The 22,241-nt window shown below is 38.2% G+C and overlaps 1 protein-coding gene across 6 annotated transcripts in view; it reads right to left on the bottom strand.

Moving 5' to 3' along the window:
• TRAPPC12 (trafficking protein particle complex subunit 12) overlaps positions 1 to 22,241 on the bottom strand; it is a 186,796-nt gene that overhangs the window by 14,267 nt on the left and 150,288 nt on the right. For all 6 annotated transcript variants that reach the window (XM_077153078.1, XM_077153081.1, XM_077153082.1 and 3 more), the window contains 3 exons: positions 20,466 to 20,538; positions 9,420 to 9,493; positions 3,492 to 3,590 (listed from right to left, as the gene is read on the bottom strand). In XM_077153078.1, the coding sequence (XP_077009193.1) occupies positions 3,492 to 3,590; positions 9,420 to 9,493; positions 20,466 to 20,538 (246 nt within the window). The remainder of the gene's footprint in view (positions 1 to 3,491; positions 3,591 to 9,419; positions 9,494 to 20,465; positions 20,539 to 22,241) is intronic.

The raw sequence follows: 22,241 nt of genomic DNA, 5'->3' as shown, positions 1-22,241 counted from the left end.
GAGTTTCCTTTAGAATCTAATCCCCAAGCCTATCCCACCCTGCCTTGTCCTATGCAATTCCACCATCTTTTAATCTTTATACTATCAAACAAATCTTCTAACCTGTACTGAGAGACTTAATATTAAAAATGAATAGAATAAGCCTTAAAGGAATACTTTAGGATTTGGTAGTTATCTTAAACACAAAATAGTTTGAATGTGCAGACATTTGCATTTGGATTTTCCTTTTGTTTCTTCTTATTGACTAGCTCTGAGGTTCTCAGACCTTAGTGAGCTTAAGTATTATTATACAGGGCTGAATATCCCAAACTATGAAAGATTTAAGGGATGTTCAAAGGTAATTTTGATATACAGTCTTGTTTTTCTAGCTGACTTTAAAACCTAGCCTTTACACTAGGATTTGTGTGGTAAACAAAGGAATGAAATATAATCTCATTCCTCTAGTCTACTGGGAGGGCAGTATATATAAAAATACACCAAAGAGCAACTACTGAGCTCTTATTATGTCCCAGGCCCTGTGCAAAGTATTTTACATGAATTAGCTCATTTTATTTTCACAAAATCTGCTAGATATTATTACGATGACCATTTTACAGATGAAGAAACTGAATCTTAATAAGATTAAATATCTTTTTTTTTTGGCATGGGCAGGCTCCGAGAATCAAGCCTGGGTCTCTGGCACGGCAGGCGAGAATTCTGCCACTGAGCCACCACTGTCCACCCCAAGATTACGTATCTTACTCGGAATTAGTCATATGTGGCTGAGCCAGGATTCCCTCCATCTGACTTATTCCCAAACCCCAGATCAGAACCACTGGGCACTTATACTCCAGAAATCTTTGGGAAAGAAGTTAAGGAGAAAGAAATTACTGTCAGGGAAATTTCAAGGGGGTCTTTTCATTTATCCTTGAAGGATGGACTAGATTCAGACAAGCAATAAAAGGGAAAGGTGTTCTCACCAGAGGGAAAGGCATGTACAAAAGTTAAAATAAAGTGTAGTGTCTCTCTGGGGATCAGCAAATCAAATCATCTGGTAAGAGGATCGAGGACATGAAGGGCAGTGCAAAAAAAAAATTAGTCTGGAAAACATAGGTTAGGGAGGGCCAAATTCTGAGAGCCCTGACTGTGAACTTACATGTTGTGGGCTTATTTGGCAGGTAATGGTAAATCATGAAGGGTCTTTGACCAGAGATGACAGGAATAGAGCTGTACTTTATGAAGACTAATTGGCAGCAGTGTGTGGAATGAATTAAAGGTAGTAGAGGCTGGAGGCAATGAGATCATTAAGATGACTAGGATCTGAAGGAAAAGAAATAGAGGAGGGGAGTGTGAATAAGAAGTAATGAAATTACCAACAGTTCAGCTCAATGTATCTATACTCAATCCCTGCCTCTGTAACCCTCTGTTAAAACCCACCAGGTGAGCTGAGGAAATGGAATGGGTAGAGTCTGTAGCACATAAGATTTAACATGGGAAATGAATCTAAAGAGGGGAGATGCCAGGCTTTAGTGGTGAAACTACTTAGGATCATTTCTGAACCTGGTAATAGACCAGCTGCATGCTGGTCTTCCTGTAGCAATATTGCTCTAAAACCTATTTAACAACTTTAAAGAAACTACAGCTGAATTTTTAAGAGCTATACAAACAGCTAAGTGACAGGTATTGCCTGGAGCATAGATGAACTGTCTGTGGAAGCTACTGAAGCACAGAATGATTCTGGGATAAGGTAAGAGTGGGTGCTAAGGGTAGAAGCCAGGATCTCCCGAGGTCAGATTTCATCTCATGTAAAGTGCATGGCCAACTTGACCAACTTAAGCAGCACTGTGATGTGAGCCAGGTCCTAGTGTCCCAGGCAGGAGGTGCTAGTACTCCCTCCTCATTATAATCTATGATCAAGAAAGGACCTAAAAAGGTCTGTGAATTCAAATCACTGTGCTACTTCTCCTAGGGAGATTTGTTCTTTAAACCTTAATTGTGTTGTGGCAGGAAAGACTCTCTTTAAAGCAATTTTAGGCATTATTAAACAAGTAGAAAGTTTTTTTTCTTAGTTTGCTCTTCCCAAGACACCTATATTATGCTATCTCTGAAATCATACATTTAAGCTGCAGACCTTGAATAGTCTGGGAATTAAATGGTATAAAATAGAATGGGCTGCATGAGACAGATGGCCAAATCTAGTGACTGAGAACTCTTAACATTCGTTTATGGATCTCAGATTCCATCATTGCTTCTGTGATATTTGAGGGCAAAATCTGCTTGGTGGTCTTCATTCTCCTTCCTCAGATCTAGAATTTTCGGATAGCACACTGGCCCTACTAAATCCAGAACTTATCTGTAGCTGACTTTTCTGTATGTGCAGAGGGAGAATGCAATATAAGACTCAGCTGAATGGGACTGTCTTAGAGAAATTCTGATACAGTACCCATGATATATATAGTGTCTTAGAAATGTCACAAATGGCTAATATTGCCATGTTAATTAGGAAACCATATCTCCTTTTAGAGAAACACAAAATTCAGATACTTTGTTCTTTGGCAATTGTGAAAATATCAGTAAGAGGAGTTCTAGAAATAGTTAACTAGTAATAAAAATCTAATTGTTACTTTTTCTTGGGACTTCAATAAGTCAAGTCAACAAGTTTCCTTTGGTCTTTCTTACCTTTTTAATTCAGTGGAAATTCCTGATTAGGCAGTGAGACAGCACTGGGTGTAGCTTCACTCAGTCCTGAAGGCGGTGAGTACAGACAGTTTGCCTTGCAAACTGCACTCCCTAAATCAAGGAATTCTGCATCTAAGGATTCTTCTAAAAGAACCAGGAGGCCAGAAATGTTTACAGGGAAAGTTCTTACAAGACTCCAGCCAGAATATCACTATCCTTAATCAAGTAAATGATATCCTTACCAAGGAAATGATTTCCATGAAAGATTAACCCCTTTCATATGTAAAAAAAGTGGCAGGAAAGTATATCCTGGCTTCAACTTTCTTGATGTTTTTGGGAAAAAGGGCACTGTCCCTAGTGTTTTGAGTTACTGGGATTACTGTTTAGATCTGGAGTTTCCTTTGTCTAGTATACATGGATTCAAGTGCTCTTTCAATCAAAACATTGGTGAATTATTATATATTATCAGCTAAGTTGAAATACGATTCCGTATGGTTTAGTCAATAAATTTCTTACTGCAGGAGGACAGTTTCTAAAGTACTCAGTTTCAGTATGTCTCAGCTGAAAATCTATGCAAATTCACATTTAACAATTGGGTTCATCATCGTAATGTCAAAGGCAGGAGGACTTAATACAAACAGAATTATTATTAAAGAACTAAGTTGTTAATAGTCAGAAAAATTTGGATAAACTATTTTCTGGGCTATTTTTTATATTTATAAAACTAAAACTAATAACTGTCTATCCAAGAAGAGAGCTGATAAGAGTAAAGTTTAACCTGTTATGAAACTATTGTCCACCTTAACTCACTCATTTTATGTAACAATAAGTACCTGAAGAAAAATCCGTCCAATTCCACTCAGCAGTTGAGGCTCTTGCTCCGGATAATATTTGATAATGGAATGATAGGCATCCACAGCAAGCACATAATCCTATGAGATGAAAATTCCAAAAATATATTTTAAAGTTAAAAAAAAATCACTCCCTGTTTTGCCTTAACACATTTAGAAGACTTACACATGAAGAGAGGACACAGCACAGGAGATGTCTTACCTATCATAAGACACTTACCCATGAGTAAGTGGTAAAGTTTCTCCTGACAGCACTGACAAACCAGGATCCTAAGTTTTTGTAACTAGAGTGGGTAAAATTCGTTCTAACATTGAGCGGCTTATCGGCTCCTGGTTGTTTAGTTAGGCCTGAGGACCTTTATTTCTGCTTCCATCTTTTAAGTAGCAATTAGTATTTCAACTGGATTGTCTCTCTCTCTCCCTTCCTTGACAAAATTATTAAATGAATTGGTGAATTCTGTCGTGTCTCCATCCTCCAAATACATATTTTTTTATGTATTACTAACACATAGCCATAATTACTAATGTCTTTTAGTTAAACATTCTCTATGCTAGCAATTGAGATAAAATCCTTAAGCATAAACAAACCAAAAATTCACAATACTACTTAACTTAGAGATTGAGCATAAAATCTTAAATCAGGCTTACATAGCAGAATACTTAGATATTATTTGTATTCTACAATATTCATGGAATTCCCACTATTTTAGAAATACTTACATAGGAACACTTAAAAAGGCTTTGCTAGCTATTGTATTTGGAGTGTGGACTCTTTGAAACTACTTTCAGCCCCACTTCTCATTGGATCCTCATAGTTCTTAGAGGAGCACCCATCACCCTCCACACTGTACAGCCATGACTGGTTTCTGTGTCACTTACTCAAGGGCAAAGACTTTTGGTCTGTCATCATCTTAGTATTTATCAGCTCCACATGGCTACAGGGCCCAGCCCATAGTAGGCTCTTGGTTATTTAGTGAATAAAAGCCTATTGAGCCACGAGGATGAAAGGTAGATAGTATATCCATTTTTTTTAGGTATGAGAAAACTAAGTATCAGAGAGATGGTGTCTTGCCCAGGTCACAAGGGACGCAACTGTCAGTCTCATCTCATGCCCTTTAATGAAGCTAGGGTTCTTTTCATAGTGCTAATGATATGATAATCATTTATTGGGCAAATTCTATATATCAGATACTGTGCTAAATATTTTATTGAATTATCTTATTTAGTTACAGCACACAGTCAGCAATAACTATGGCCACTGATGTTATTTTTCTCCTAACATTCATTATAAAATCCCAGAAGGTACTCATTTCTTTAGTCTTCTACGTTTTCAATTTTATCCAACCTGTGACCTAGAATTACTCGTTTGCTAATTGGGATGTTTTAAAGAGATGACAAGTAAAATTCCAGTTTGGCAGGAAAAAAAATTAAAAGAGTCTCTCCAGTCTAGTACCTTCAAGTGTAGCTCATTAAAGCTAATTTTATTCAAGGCATGATGCTCATGAAGAGCCAGGCAGCACACACCTCAGCTTCCTTTTCCCTCTACTTCATGCTATCTGTCATTGCTGACTGCGGCAAAGCTGTCCTATTTCTAGTTTTGCTTGTGTGTGAGTGTGTGTGGCCATGTGTGTGTACTTGCTGTGAGATGCCTCACAGAGAAGACAGCTATACCCACTGTTTTGTGTCCAACATCTAAGCCCTTGGGGTAGTTGAAGTTACAGCTGAGGATGAATGTGGCATCCTTGCTGCAGCTTCAGGGCTCCTACTCACTGAGTCTGGGTTCTGGCTTTGAAAAATTTAGTAAATGTGATGGGAGGCAGCATCCCACTGGCTACAAACCAGGCAGCTTCTGCCCATGGCAGCTCTGAAGCAAGCAGGTAACAGGTAAGCCAGAGCTAAAGATAAGCAGCAGCAGTCCTAACTAGACAACTCAGGAGAAGGGGCCTGGCTGCCCCATGGGCATCTCATAGCATTTATCAAAATGGGAATGATCTGTTATAATTTAACACAGACCCCTTGCTTCTGATTTACAGTGAACAAAAGGCAAACTGACTTTTTTGTCAATTAGCACTGAAGTGTCACCAAGTGCATGTGCTCTAAACCTCTGCCTTGTGCTTCATTCACTCCTAGGTTAGAATGGCCCACTATGTGAGAGAGTCAGGGAGTGGAAATGTGCTTGGCAGGGAGGGTGAAGTGCTTGCTTCTAGCAGGCAGTACTATGCCTGCAAAAATTCCTTCTATGAGGTGCTAAAAGGCCCAGACACCAGTGTCATTATTTTAACAAGTTTTTTGTTTCAGTACACAAGGTCAGGAATCAATGTTTCTATAGATAATATGACACTGGAAAGGAAAGGTTTTCAAATCTGAAAATTACCCTTGAAGGAAGTTTTTTTTCTTTTTTTCTTTTTCAAATTTCCTGTTGATTTAATAAAATGCTGCTCTTCCAGAAGAATATTTTTGGGTCGACCCATAAGCACAGGAAATTTGTGAGAATGCTGGATTCTAGGCAAGAGGATAAGACAACAAAAGGAGAAAGAGTGATGAGCCTCCTACAACATGGATGCAGGGTAGAGTCTCATCAGCTTGGAAAACTACTTTTTGAGAGGTCAGCTGCAGTAATGGGGGTGAGTCTCTCAGGCCTGAACAGAAGACCTGCCCATGGAGTCCCGCTGTAACCAGGTGGAATGCATTGTGACATGTTTCAAGGAGCCTATCATCAAATAAACCAGAGCAGAATTGTATTAGAGAGCTTCTGTAAATTGATTACTATTTAATGAAATTGTTTATTTACTGGAGGTGGAAGAAATGTGGCCACTCTAAGGGAAAATGACTAAAACTAGCTCTTCAGAGACGGCTTGATTTACTTTCCAGATCATATAAGTTTGGCTTTAAAAAAGGATATGAATGACTTGCTTAAAGGGACAAACCTATTTTAGTTCAATCTTCACCCTTTTTCTTTCAGCAGCTATACTTGTTTAGTGGCTGTGAAACTAGATTTATAGCCATTTTGTAACCAGAAAAGACTGGTGCAGTGTAATTTAAGCAAGAAGGAAGGTGATTTATGCAGTTGTTCTCTTTAAATTACATGAGAAATCAAAGTAGGTGGAGATGTGTTTTGTGGGTGAAATCGAGGGGACACACAGAGGTAAATGGACTTCTGGAGGTACACAGGGCAGGCCTGGGTACACCTGAAGAATGTAAGCATATGTACAAATATGATTTGCCAGTGTAGGTACCTTAATCTTCTGAAAAATCCAAGGATAGTAAGTAACATTTTAAAAGTAAGACTGGCGAAAAACTTCCAAGGCTCTTTGTCCTTATGGTATATTATGTAGATATTTGGGGCAGAAGCATATGAATAGATTTTTCATCATTAAAAAGTTAAATGAATATTTATTTCAGTGTAATAGGGATATTATTCAAAATAATTAAATGGTTGATTAAATAACTCATTGTTGGCTCATACAAATAATTTCATTAAAATAATACCCTATACATTAAGACAACACAATGTTGCAATAGCATGTACTTTCACTAGATGGCAACAGACTGCATATGCTCAGCACAGCTTTAATTGCAATTTTTTTTCCACTCCTTTTTTTAACTCATGAAAATGAAAGATTAGTCTACATTTTAAAATTAAAATGTGTTCATTGTAAAGGCATTTTTGAGACACAATAATATGTTCTGTAGTGAGTTCCAACAAATATGGGTAGAACTCATGCCTGGGGTTGTTATTAATGCTAGAATACAACAAAGAAAAACATTTTGATTCCATAATTTTCTACTCATGCGTCTTAAATGTGAAAATATAAATCCCTGAGTGGAACAAGCAATTCCTTTCTCTGAGGAGTTTTAGCCCCATGATTAATGAAATATCATCCCTGCAAATTTATAATTTGTGCTCCATTTCTTTGCCTAAGAGTTCTGGCAAGCTGGGTGAATTTCAGGTGAAAATCACAATGGCCTTGAGGGGTGGAGAGCAGGGCCTCGAGGGATGGTTGGTTAGGTGGAGACTCACTGAGGGCTACAGTCAGAGCACCTGTGGGGAGTGACCTGTTTTTGGAAGGGCAGAGAGCAGAGACGAGGGAGGGTTGGAGGGCCGCAGATTTACTGCCAAGGACACAGCTGCTGAGGGAGTGACGTCCCTCCTGCCCAGGCCCTGTGCTGGAGAAGAACTGAGGGGCGCAGACTCGTCATCATTTGACTTAGAGGTGGATAAGACTTGCTGAAGGCATAGATGGGGGAGGTGGAGGAGAAAGAGGAGAAAGGGAAGTGGAAGACGATGGAAAAGATAAAGAGGGTGAGGGATAAAAGTACCTTATGGGCAACTGACCTTAGTTGAACTATCTTGGACACGAGAAGACTGGAAGAAAACAAGTTCTGTGCAAAAACAGAGAATTCCTTACAAACCATATTTTCCTCTATTCAGTGTGTTGAGAGAGAAGAAAGAGCTGCATAAAATATTAGTGATGACAGGGATTTCCAAGATAATCAGCTCTGTTCTCTCATTTTAAGGGAGGAGCCTGAAGCTTATAAATGTGAAAGGGCTACTTCAAGGTCACTTGCTATGTCACTTACTATAGAAAGTGAATATAATTTTCTAAATTTTCCTGTCCGTATTTCCAATATCATGCAACTACAGATGGGTACACAAAAGCCAGAGAACATAAGGATGGGAATTGCGTGCAGACCCAGAGCCTGATTTAGGATATATATACATCTTCTTATTGAATTGTTCTTCTTTGGCTGAATGGATGAACTGTTTATGGTTATGAATTTATGTCGACACCTAACTCCCCTTGGAGCCAGGTCTAAGATATGGTCATCTCATAGAGTTGCTGAGGGAGGAGGTCAATGTAAAAAATGACCAGCGCTGCCATGTCAGGGTTAAAAATGGAACCCTGTGAGCACATTTCTCCACTTGGCAAATTGCCTGTTCTGCTGCACTGAAAATCAAGCTCATGAATGACCTTGGGCAGCTGGAAAACTGGGAGTGTGGGAGGAGTTATGATCTCTGTTTTATAATAGCCAAGAATGTGTTAATAGTGCTGCTCCAGGCATTTGCTGCTAATTGATTCCTCCAGCAGCTTTAAGTGTTCAGTCCCACAGCTGGCAGGCCAGGCCACCAGCTTGCATCAGGGCATCCTGGTGGTTAGGCCAGAGGGAAGCACAGGTGTGGGTAGCTGTAGCTTTTCAAATAGAGAGAGAAGCCAAAAACACTGCTGCATAAACTAGGGTGGGGCCACTTAGAGGAAGAGACTAGACTGGAAAAAACCCTTAGTTCAGCCTCCTTTATTTTTAAGCTGCTTTCTTAGGAGGCTGAAAGTGTTGGGGTGAAGTCCTAAGAATCAGATCTTATGGGGAAGTCTGTCATTAGAGGACATAAGCACCAGTCATAGAATCAAATCAAGACAAGAAAAAACAAAAACAAAAACAACTCTCCATTAAGCCAGTAAGAACAAAGGATACCCTTCCAGGATGGAATTCAGAGAAAAACATGCGTGCTTGTTTATATGTGTGTGTGTGTGTGTGTGTGTGTGTGTGTGTGTGTGTGTGTGTGAGAGAGAGAGAGAGAGAGAGAGAGAGAGAGAATGAGAATGAATAATGATTTTAATTAAATCATTTAGACCCATGTTTGAACAATTTAATTTGAAAACATAAATTCTACATTTGGTTGAAATTTCTTTCAGTAGAAATTAAAGTAAATTTAGCCCCAGAGTGTGCTACTGAACTACCCATTAAATAAATCATTACTTAGTTGAATTAATTCTCTGCTTAGGTAAACCTTCATCTTTACTATGGGAGCTTTTTCTTAGCAAAAATGTACAAGCAATTCCCTTGCAGTTTTCTCACCGACATCCTACTCTAGAATTTACGGTAGTTCTGCAGTTATTGCCACCCACGTACCTTCATCATTAGCAGACAGTTTGCCATAGAGTACATCACCCGGCCCAGACGTGACCTCCACAGCTGAATAGAGGCTGCAAAATAAGAGCAGCTTGTGAATGTGCACAAATAAATTAGAGGTTCTTTCTAGCCATCAATTATTGGGTCCTGTGAATTCTGATTTAAAAGATCCCTCTTGTTAACACCACTGGGTTTTAGCCTAGAATTTTTAATGTGCTGCTGCGCTGCACTGTGAGGCAGAAAATACAGCACCTCTCATAGGGACTAGCCTGCAATTGGTTGTAGGAATAGAATGTCTGCATAAATGATGCAACTACAAAAAACAGTAGGGCAACTGCTCGGCATTCAGTTCAGACAAAAGATTAAATAATCCAACCAAGAGGCATGTTTCTAAAGTTAGAATCCAAAGAAAATAAGCAAATCCAGTGTAAATGATGATGACCATCTGCTTGCAGACATGTAATTTCACGGTATAAGTTAATTGGTTGGGAACGCAGACTGACCAGGGTGGCTGGAAAGAGAAGATCAAAACTGAACCCATGTAAGACAAACGACCTGTGATGGGCAAACACTTGCCTTGGGTGAAGCAAATCTGTTCAGTTGCATTGCCTCCTTAGCTGGCAGGTCCTGCTGTTGGAGTAGGTATTTCATCAAAAGAGCCCTGTGGCTGGGTGCCAAAAACACCGTGGTTTGGCTCTGCTTAATTACCAGTGGCCTTGGGGCAAATTACCTGCCTTCTCCAGGCCTCAGTTTCTTACCCTTTTAAATGGAAGCAATAATTCCTACCCCTATCTACTTCACAGGGTTTTGTTAGGCTCAATCATGAAAACAGGTATAAAAGTGCTATTTAAAAGGTTAACAGCACTTATTAAATGTAAGATAGGATGACGATGACACAAACTCACAATAGACTTTCCATCTACATCTGTGCAGTAGTGGTATGATGCCAACACGCACGCTACTAGGGGTATTTTCAAAATCCTTTATAGAAATGCTTTCTTTCTCATACATCTGCTGTCACATTGATTCTCTGAACCTGCTCCATCACAGACTTCATTTATTCTCTCCCATATATCCATTAATTATCAGCCATCTTTTCAATCTGAATCTACTGATTCTAGGGGTTTTCAAATAGGGCTTTGTAGATTACTGAAAGTCTGTAGTCTCCCAGGAGCTATCTTGGAGGGAAGAGAAGGGCTTATTAATGGCTCCTTCTCCCTGGGCAGCTCAACTTTTTTGTTTATACATTGGTGTTACTAGGAGTCAGGTTTGGTCTGAAGACAGAGCTGATATAAAACCTCTTACTGTCAAAATGAGAAAGGGCTATTGTTCAGAAGCAAATGGTGGGAAGGCACATTTTCCTTCTTGGTTAGAAGTCTTAGAGCTACAGATTAGGTGTATAATCTACGTCATCCAGCTCAGGACCACAGATTAATAGGTTTTTCATATATTTTAAAGATGATCATTCAGTGAGTTTGCCTTATACTGACCTACTTGCCTGATGAAATTTATCTTAAATCTTTTGCCACTACCAATGGTTAATTCTGAAATAACAACCACCTAGAAATAATTATGTTTTCTCTTGGAGTGTTTAAGGACAACACAAAAATAATTTAATTGCTAGAATTAAGAACTTAACTCACTTTGCTTTTCAGCAATTAAAAATATATTAGCTGCTTATATTCCCCTTAATAACATTCTTTTTATGAAAAGAAGAAATTCTGAACAATATCTTTTCTTAATGAATATAAAATGTGTATTGTCTCAATGAATTGCAGATTTCTTCTGATTATCTTTGCAGATTTCTTTCTAGCTTTAATTTTTCCCTCCAATTCTTCTAGTCAATAAATATCTGTTTATCTGTTGTCACTCTTTGTTAGGTTTCCAAGACCTACCCTCTGATATCTAATACCTATCTTCTCACTCCCACTAAAACAGGGATAAGATGACCGAGGGACAAAGAAATGCTGGAAAATGTCTGGGATGTCCAAGAGTAAATGGCGATGTCTCTCCTTCAGATCTTGTTAATTTATTTGAAGTTAAATTACTGAAAAGAAAGCATGCATGTGTATGCACATTTATGAACTGGTAGTTATTTAGGATTTCCTAAACAAAGGACACTTTTATTTAAAACCTTAATGCAGCCCAGGGCTGTTCACCCCAACATCTTTTCATCCATGCCATTCTTCCCACTCTTACTGCCATGAGCATGTCCCAGGGACTCATGATCCCTGGTTTACTGGAAAACTTCCATCTGGCATCTCATTCTCTAGGCTCTCTTCTCTCTACGCAAATTCCTTACTCCAGCCTGCTTTTAGTACTATGCGGCCACAAAGTATTCTGTCTGGACAGCACCTCCAATAATCCAGATTAAACTCCTACTTATACTTTATTTATTTTTTAAATTTATTTTTTATTATCAAACCGAAACAACATACAAACATGAGCATTTCTAACATACAAACGTTCCATGCAAGATGCACAATCAATGGCTCACAATATCCCCACACGGTAGTATATCCATCACCATGATCATTTTTTAGAACATCTGCATCACTCCAAAAAAAGAAATAAAATGAAAAAAGAAAAAACTCACACATACCATACCCTTTACCCCTTCTTCTCATTGACCACTAGTATTTCCATCTACTCAATATATTTTAACCTTTGCTTCCCCTATCTTTTTTCTATAACCTTTACCACTCCCTTTCATCTTCACTAGTATTTCAATCTATTCGATTTATTTTAACATTTGTTCCCCCATTATTTATTTATTTTTAATCCATATTTTTTACTTATCTGTCAATATCATAGATAAAAGGAACATCAGAAACGAGGTTTTCACAATCACATAGTCAAATTGCGAAAGCTATTATCATTATACATTCATCTTCAAGAAACATGGCTACTGGAACACAGTCCTATAGTTTCAGGCACTTCCCTCTAGCTTCTCAAATACACCTTAAACTAAAAAGGGGATATCTATAAAAATGCGTATGAATAACTTCCAGGATAACCTCTCAACTCGGTTTGAAATCTCTCAGCCACTGACACTTTATTTTGTCTGATTTCTTTCTTCTACCTTTTGGTGGAGAAGGTTTTCTCAATCCCTTGGTGCTGAGTCCCAGCTCATTCTAGGATTTCTGTCCCATGTTGCCAGGAATGTCCACATCCCTGGAAGTCATGTCCCACGTAGAGAGGAGGAGGGCAGGGAGTTTGCTTGCTGTGTTGGCTGAGAGATAGGCCACATCTGAGCAACAAAAGAGGTTCTCTGGGGGTGACTCTTAGGCCTCATTTTAAGTAGGCTTAGCCTATCCTTTGTGGGTATTAGTTTCATAATAACAACCCCCAAGATTGAGGGGCTTGGTCTATTGATTTGGTTGTCCCCACTGCTAGCAAGAATATCAGGAATTTTCCAAATGGGGGAGTTGAATATTCTCTCTCTCGACATTCCCCGAAGTGGACTTTGCAAATACTTTTTTATTCACTGTCCAAATCACTCTGGGATTTATTGGGGTATCACTCCAGACAAACCTACAAAATTTCATGTCGTTTTCAAGGTTCCATGTACTTATGGTATTCAGTTAACCTGTCCATATAAGTTATATTAGGAAATAAGCTAGTCAAATATAAATTATGTACCAAAGATTTTTGCTTTAGTCTCATATGTAAGTTAAAGTTTTTAAAATATGAATTACCATCTAGTTTCAATATTCATATCATATTCATATCAATGTCACCCTGCAATATTGACATTCCTTTGTTCTTTCTCATGTAAAAACATTTTTTAATTTGTACATTTAGTCACTATCATTGTACACTCTAGGCATTCCTAGATTATACCATCTCAGCCTTTATTGTCTATCTTTCCTTCTGGTTTCATTTGTGCTCCCAGTCCTCCTCCCTCTATCATTCTCACATTCAGATTCATTCAATGTACTAACATTATGGTGCTACAATTAGGCAGCGTTGTGCTATCCATTTCTGAAGTTTTACAATTAGTCCTGTTGTACAATCTGAATCCCTTCAGCTCCAATAACCCAAAATCTACCCTATTTCAATCTCCTGATGGCCTCTGTTCTTAACTGAAATTCTCCAAGTTCATTCATTAATGTTAGTTCATACCGTGAGACCATACGGTATTTGTCCTTTTGTTTCTGGTTAATCTCACTTAGCATAATGTCCTCAAGGTCCATTCGTGTTGTTACATACTTCATGACTTTGTTTTGTCTGACAGCTGCATAATATTCCATTGTATGCATATATCACAGTTTGTTTAGCCACTCCTCTGTTGAGAGAAATTTGGGCTGTTTCCATCTCTTGGCAATTGCAAATAATGCTGCTACAAACATTGGTGTGCAAATGTCCATTTGTACTCTTGCCCTCATGTCCTTCGAACAGATACCTAGCAATGGTATTGCCAGATTATATGGCAATTCTATACTTAGCTTCCTGAGGAACCGCCAAACTGCCTTCCACAGCAGTTGTACCATTTTACATTCCTACCAACAGTGGATAAGTGTGCCTCTTTCTCCACATCCTCTCTAGCACATGTCATTTTCTGCCATTCTGGTGGGGGTGAGATGATATCTCATTGTGGTTTTGATTTGTATTTACCTAATAGCCAGGGAAGGTGAGCATCTTTTCATGTGCTTTTAGCCATTCATTCATATTGCCTCTTCTGAGAAGTACCTGTTCATGTCTTTTGCCCATTTTGTAATTGGGTTGTTTGTCTTTTTGTTGTTGAGTTGAACAATATCTTTATATATTCTGGATATTAGACCCTTATCTGATATATTGTTCCCAAATATTAAGTTCTTTGGTGCACAGAAGTGTTTAATTTTGAGGAGCTGCCATTTATCTATTTCTTTCTTCAATGCTTGTGCTTTGGGTGTAAGATCTAGAAAACCACCTCCTATTATAAGTTTTAGAAGATATTTCCCTATATTTTCTTCTAAAAGTTTTATGATCTTAGATCTAATGTTTGGATCTTTGATCCATTTTGAGTTAATTTTTGTATAGGGTGTGTGATATGTATCCTCTTTCATTCTCTTGCATGTGGATACCCAGTTCTCCAGGCACCATTTATTGAAGAGACTGTCCTGTCCCAGGTGAGCTGGCTTGACTGCCTTATCAAAGATCAATTATCCACAGATGAGTGGGTCTATATCTGAACACTCTATCGATTCCATAGGTCAGTATATCTATCTTTATGCCAGTACCATGCTGTTTTGGTAACTGTAACTTTGTAACACGCCTTAAAGTCAGGTAGTATAAGACCTCCGACTTCATTTTTCTTTCTTAGGATATTTTGAACTACTTGGGCCACCTTTTCAGATAAATTTGGTTACTGGTTTTTCTATTTCTGAAAAGTAAGCTTTTGGGATTTTAATTGGTATTACATTGAATCTGTAAATCATTTTAGGTAGAATTGACATCTCAACTATATTTAGTCTTCCAATTCATACACATGGTATGCCCTTCCATTTATTTAGGTCTTCTGTGATTTCTTGTAGTTTTCTTTGTATAGGTCTTTTGTGTCCTTAGTTAAATTTATTTCTAAATATTTTATTCTTTTGGTTGCAATTGTAAATGGAATTTTTTTCTTGATTTCCTCCTCAGATTGCTCATTACTAGTATACAGAAACACTATAAATTTTTGAGTGTTGACCTTGTAACCTGCCACTTTGCTGTACTCATTTATTAGCTCTAGTAGTTTTGCTGTGGATTTTTTGGGGTTTTTGACATATAGTATCATATCATCTGCAAACAGTGATAGTTTTACCTCTTCCTTTCCAATTCTGATGCCTTGTATTTCTTCTTCTTGTCTAATTGCTCTGGCTAGAACTTTCAACACAATGTTGAATAACAACGGTAATAGTGGACATCCTTGTCTTGTTCCTGATCTTAGGGGAAAGTTTTCAGTTTTTCCCCATTGAGGATGATATTAACTGTGGGTTTTTCATATATTCCCTTTATCATGTTGAGAAAGTTCCCTTCTATTCCTATCCTTTGAAGTATTTCCAACAAGAAAGGATGTTGAATTTTGTCAAATGCCTTATCTACATCAATCGAAATGATCATATGGTTTTTCTGCTTTGATTTGTTGATATGGTGTATTACATTAATTGATTTTCTTATGTTGAACCATCTTTGCATACCTGGGATGAATCCTACTTGGTCATGGTGTATAATTCTTTTAATGTGCTGCTGGATTTGATCTGCAAGAATTCTGTTGAGAATTTTTGCATCTATATTCTTTAGAGAGATTGGTCTATAGTTTTTTTTTCTCATAGTGTCTTTGTCTGACTTTGGTATGAGGGTGATGTTGGCTTCTTAGAATGAGTTAGGTACCCTTCCCTCCTCTTCAATGTTTTGGAAGTTGAAGCTGGATTGGTACTAATTCTTTCTTGAATGTTTGGTAGAATTCACATGTGAAGCCATCTGGTCCTGGACTTTTCTTTTTTAGGAGCTTCTTAATGACTAATTCAATTTCTTTACTTGTGATTGGTTTGCTATTTCTTCTTGAGTCAATATTGTTTGTTCATGCCTTTCTACGAAGTTGTCCATTTCATCTATATTGTCTAGTTTATTAGCATAAAGTTGTTCATAGTATCCTCTCATTACCTCCTTTATTTCTGTGGGTCAGTGGTTATGCCTCCTCTTTCATTTCTGATTTTATTTATTTGCATCCTCTCTTTTCTTTTGTTAACCTTGCTAAGGGTCCATCAATTTTACTAATTTTCTCACAGAACCAACTTCTTGTTTTGTTGATTTTCTCAGTTTCATTTATTTCTGCTCTAATCTTTGTTATTTCTTTCCTTTTGTTTGTTTTGGGGTTAGTTTGCTGTTTTTTTCTCTAGTTCTTCCAAGTAAACAGTTAATTCCTCAATTTTTGCTCTTTCTTCTTTTTTGAGATAGGCATTTAGGGTAATAAATTTCCCTCTTAGCACCGCCTTTGCTGCATCTCATAATTTTTTTTTTTGGATGTCTCCAGCCCTCCTCCATCATTCTCTCATTCACTTCATTCAGTGTACTAACATTACTACTGTTAGGTAGCATTGTGTTATCTATTTCTGAATTTTTACAATCAGTCCTGTTGCACAATCTGTATCCCTTCAGCCCCAATAATATCTACCCTATTTCTATCTCCTGATGGTCTCTGTTCTTAGCTGAAATTCTCCAAGTTCATTCACTAATATTAGTTCACATCAGTGATAATGAATGAATTCATATCAGTATAATGTTTCCATGGTGCATCGATATTGTTACACACTTCATAACTTTATTCTGTCTTACAGCTGCACAATATTCCATCGTATGTACATATCACAGTATACTACAGCTTGTTTAGCCACTCATCTGTTGATAGACATTTGAGCTGTTTCCATCTCTTGGCAACTGTAAATAATGCTGCTATAAACACTGGTGTGCAAATGTCCATTTGTGTCCTTGCCCTCATGCCCTCTGAGTAGATACCTAAACCTCTGCTCTTTTATGATTGTTTTTTGCATGAAATATCTTTTCCCAACCTTTCACTTTCAAGCTGTTTATCCTTGGGTCTAAAATACGTCTCTTGTAGACAGCATACAGATGGGTCCTGTTTTTTTAATCCATTCTGCCAGTCTATGTCTTTTGATTGGGGTGTTTAATCCATTAACATTTGATGTTATTACTGTAAGGGCAGTAGTTTCTTCTACCATTTTGCCTTTTGTATTTTATATGACATATTTAATTTTTCTTCTTTTTGCCTTTACTTATAGTCTTCATTTCTATACCTCTCTCTCCTGTCTTTTCTTATCTGTTTCTAGTGCTCCCTTTAGTATTTCTTGCAGAGCTGGTCTCTTGATCACAATTTCTCTCAGTAATTTTTTGTCTGAAAATGTTTTAATTTCCCCCCAATTTTTGAAGGATACTTTTGCTAGATATAGAATTCTTGGTTGGCAGTTTTTCTGTTTCAATATATCATACCACTGTCCTCTTGCCTCCATGGTTTCTGCTAAGAAATCTATGCATATCTTATTGGGCTTCCCCTGTATGTGATGGATTGCTTTTCTCTTGCTGCTTTCAAAATTCTCTCTTTCTATTTGCCATATGACATTCTGATTAATAAGTGTCTTGGAGTACATCTATTTGGATCTATTCTGCTTGGGGTATGTTGTACTTGCTGGAGCTGTAATTTTAAGTTTTTCGTAAGAATTGGGAAATTTTCAGTGATAATTTCCTCCATTATTTTTTCTCCTCCTTTTCCCTTTTCTTCTCCTTCTGGGACACCCACAACACGTATATCTGTGCTCTTCATATCGTCATTCATGGAGGCTGTGCTGAGTCCCTGCTCATATTTTTCCATTCTTTTCCCTATATTTTCTCTTCAGATGTCCCATCCTTCAGTTCACTATCCTATTTTCTGCCTCTTGAATTCTGACATTGTAGGCTTCCATTGTTTTTTTTTCCCCGTCTCTTCTACTGTGCCTTTCATTCTCATAGGCTCTGTGATTTGTTTTTTCAGACTTTCGATTTCTTCTTTTTGTTCATTCCTTGCCTTCTTTATATCCTCCCTCAATTCACTGATTTGATTTTTGATGAGGTTTTCCATGTCTGGTTTGAACATTCTGAATTAATTGTTTCAACTCCTGTATCTCATTTGAATTGCTAGTTTGTTCCTTTGACTGGGCCATATCTTCAGTTTTCCTAGTATGATTCGTTATTTTTTGCTGGCATCTAGATTTTTAATTTTCTTAATTAGTTTATTCTGGAGATTATTTTCATGTTTTTATCTAGGATTTTCTTGCTGAATGGCTTTGTTGTCTACCTATTCTTTGACATTCAGTTCAGCTTATTCTAGACCTCTAGCTTAGGTTTTTTTTCAACAGATCAGAATTTTTCAGTCTTTGTTTTCTTGTTTCTTGCCCTGCCTTTAAGGTGCCATTTTTTCCCCCCTTAGGAGGGTCTACTTAGGTGTCATAGATCCCAATCAGATTTTCCCATACCAGATTGGCCTCCTCTCAGGAGTACAGAGTCACCTGCATCAGTTTTCCCTGGGGATGAGACCCAGCAGGTTGAAAGACTTTCCTATGAAGCCTCTAGACTGTGTGTTTTTCCTATCCTACCCAGTATGTGGTGCTTGTCTGCCTGTGGGTCCACCAGCATAAAGAGATGAGGTACTTTCTAGCTTCAGTAGACTCTTCCTGCTGGGGGCATGGTTGAAACAGAGGTGAAGATGTAGGCTGGCTTTAATCACTTCAGTTTTCCAGACCCTGGGATCTGAATTTCTTGAGGGAAAGATTCCACCTGAGCTGGGCCCCACCCCTCTCCTGGGGAAGGCACAGCCTCCAGGGAATTAATTCCTTTTAACTGACCAGCCTCTTTACCTCTCAGACAAGCTTAATTTCATCCTTGCCTGGGGTACTTGCAGCCTAAGAAGCCTTGCAGTTGTATGCAAAGAACAGTCAAGCCGTAGAAACACAACCACACACAAAAAAGGAAAAAAATCCTTTTCAGAGCAGGACCCCTGTTCCTTGGGGTTTGCCAACCAAGAGCTTAAGTTGGTATGTTGCTCTGTGTATCTCCAGGTCCTATGTGCCCCCTCCTTTCCTTCAGTGCCCAGACTTTTTCAAGTATTTTGTGCTGTTAGATCCGAACAAAGCTCTTTTTTTTTTCTTTCCCCGTCAGCCCTGCCCCCTCTGTGCCAAGGCAAAAATTGCAACTTCAGCTTTTACTCAAGGTTCAGCTAAGCTGGGGGTCTATTTTTAGTAGTCAGAATTTGTTAATTCCACAACTGGAGCTTGATTGAGCTCAGCCTCTTAGTAAAGTCTCTTTCCTTTCCCTTTTGGGAAGCAGCCTATGGGGGAGAGGCACCGGCTTCCGTGGCTTGGGGGACTCATGGTTCTGGGTGGGATCACAGTTGGTCCAGCTTGTCCAGTTGGTGTATGCTGTGTGTTCAGTCACTGATGTGGCCCCAGCAGTTGTTCTGTACTATTTCTGGCTACTTACTAGCTGCTCTCCTACTTATCCTTTAGATCTCAGGTCAATCATCACTCCCATGGATTCCCCAGGATTCCTGGATTCCCCACACATTGGTCTTCTCAAAGCACAGCTCCAGAGGAAATGCACTGCTCGCCTGTGCAATACATTTCAACCATCATTTACCAAGAGCCTACTATGTGTCAGGCGTACAAAAATATATGATGAGATTAACAGGTGATAAAGGCAACCACAGACGTATGCGTAAGAGGCAGCACTGAGAATTAAGGAGAGAAGGAAGCTTTTCAGGGGAGGTGGCATCTGAGTTAGGCCTTGTAGCATAATTAGCAGTTCATCCCTCGTCTATTTAACATATCACAGCCAGAATGATTTTCTCAAAATGCAAATCTGCTTATGTCAGCCCACCACTTAGAACCCTTTAATGGCTTTCTGGTGCTTTCAGGATAAACACCTATACTTAGGTGTTAGCATGGCCTCCAAATAAGACTGCTCACATGAAGCCCACCACGGTCTCAACTTTAACACTCCCCAAATTCCTCATTCCAGCCTGTTTTTAGTACTATGCTGCCTCTTACCACAAAACTGTATACCCTATCTGGACAGCAGCACTTCCTGCAATCAGGTTAAACTCCTACTTATCCTTTAGATCTCAGGTCAATCATCACTCCCACAGGGAAGGCTTCCTGGATTCCCCCAAAACTAGGGAAGGCTCCTTTCCTACATGTTCTCTCAGAATTACCCTACTTTCCTTCATAGTACTTATCTTAGCTTGCAACTTTACATTTATTTGTGCAATCATTAGATTAATGTATGTGTCTTCTCCCTTCACGGCTTCATGTGAGCAGAGACCATGTCTAAATTTGTTCATCATTATACCAACAGGACCAGCACAGAGTTTGGCATACTGAAGAAAAAAAAAAGGAATAAGTGAATGAGTGAATGAAAGAATGAATAATTGAATGAGAACAAAAAAGAGAATGAGATAAAGAAAAAAAAGCTTTCACGCTAATTTTTTGATAACGTTTGATAATTATTTAATTTCAAAAAGTGTGACCCACCTACCTTGTCTATTCTCTTGTGTAATGTTACTCATGCTCCCATCTTCAGCTAAGCTTTGCTCCAAATTTGTCAGGATCTGTAGTAATTTAAAATAAGAACAATAAAATCATAAAAAGTGAATTTATTTCTAGACTGTCATAATTTATTCTAGGTAAGCAAATTTCTTGCATGAAAACCAAATTGTCAGGGAATGTTTCACACAGACATATTTTAAAAACATCACTAATTACTATCAGACTGAAGTGTACTGAGTAAATGAAGAGGGATATCTGTTTTCCAGGTGATAGGGAAATTTGGGCTTATGATGCTCATAAAGCCTTAAGAGACATCATACATGAGGGCATTGTTTTTTTTTCTAAGAACAACATCAGGTATGTTACACATGAGAATGATTATTAACTTTTGTGAATATATCAGTCTCATTCCTCAAGGATACCACAAGTTGCTATGGTCTTCTTTAAGGTACCAAATAAATTTCATGCAACTGTCACTTCAACTTTTGGTTGATAACTTCTGGTTGCTTCTTTGTCTTTTGGTTTTCCCTGAAAGAAAAGAAGCTGTTGCCACTGTAATTTGTGTAGAGTTTTCTTTGTTTTGTTTTTGAGAGGCAGGATGAGGAGAAAGAAGTTTTAAGAGCAAAGAATATTTGCTAGGGAGAAAAAGAAGTGTCAGCTGAATAAAGGTTATATTATAGTTAAGTGATTACTGACTTTAGGCCATATGCTTCTGGGAAAATATCTTTTTGTTTATTAGCTTATATTGCCAATTAACATTTTTACAAACCAACCACCCCCAAGAGGCAAAGTATACAACACAATGAAGAAATCTGCTTCGAATTTTCATTGGCCTAACTCTCTAGACTATACAATGACGATGACTAGATTGGACCTTTCCTCATCTGCTTGAGAGCCCTTTAGCATACTCATTATTTAATACAAGCTAGAGAACAATTTATTGTGAAGATGAAGGTTTTTCTTTCTCTTAATAGTTAATTTATACTACCTTAATAACTTAGAGGGCACACTTAGGATTCAAAATTTTAACCTTGAAGAAATTGTAATTGGTCTAAATCAGGTCAGATGACATTTTTCAGCCTGTCTTTACTCTGATAAATAATTAAAACAGAAAGTGACCAGGATAGTCTTTATGTTAGCATTAACTTAAATTCCCTTGGGTTAGAATAGAGGGGGGAGATTGGAAAAAGAAAGAGAAGGGACAAGGGTCATTAAAGAGGAAAAGCAGTGATTATGAATCAGGACTGAGCATAAGAATCACCGGGGGAACCTATAAAAACTATAGAGAACATGGCTCCACCCTGGAGACTGATTCAGTACGGCAGTGAACAAAGCAAAGCAAAAACCTTTCACATGGGCGTGAGATGTTAGAACTTGAGGCAGACTGTAAACATCTCATGGGTAAGATCTGTATTTGATATTTGTGCCTCAACATTGCAGAAAATCACTAAACTTTGCTGAATTAGGGAGCGAATACCTTCCTGCACAAAATGTCCTAGAACTTTACACTGAAATTTTAAGGCCTCTGAGAAAAGACCAATATCCTACGGGATTGGCCATAGTTACCTTTAGTCTAAACTGAATTAAGTGGAATCAAGCTTTACTACTTCCTTCGCTGACAGGGAGGAGTATGAAGTATAGGAGTAAAGAAGCCAGAAAATAGCTTCTGGGGGTGAGAGGGAAGACAAAAGAGGATTTCTTATGATAGCAGGAGGGATAGGGAGAGAAAGTGATAAGAAGAGGAGCGGGATACTTCAAAGTAGCA

This window comes from Tamandua tetradactyla, chromosome 3, assembly GCF_023851605.1.
Source record: "Tamandua tetradactyla isolate mTamTet1 chromosome 3, mTamTet1.pri, whole genome shotgun sequence".
Taxonomy (NCBI): domain Eukaryota; kingdom Metazoa; phylum Chordata; class Mammalia; order Pilosa; family Myrmecophagidae; genus Tamandua; species Tamandua tetradactyla.
This window is presented reverse-complemented; position numbering and strand designations above follow the sequence as displayed.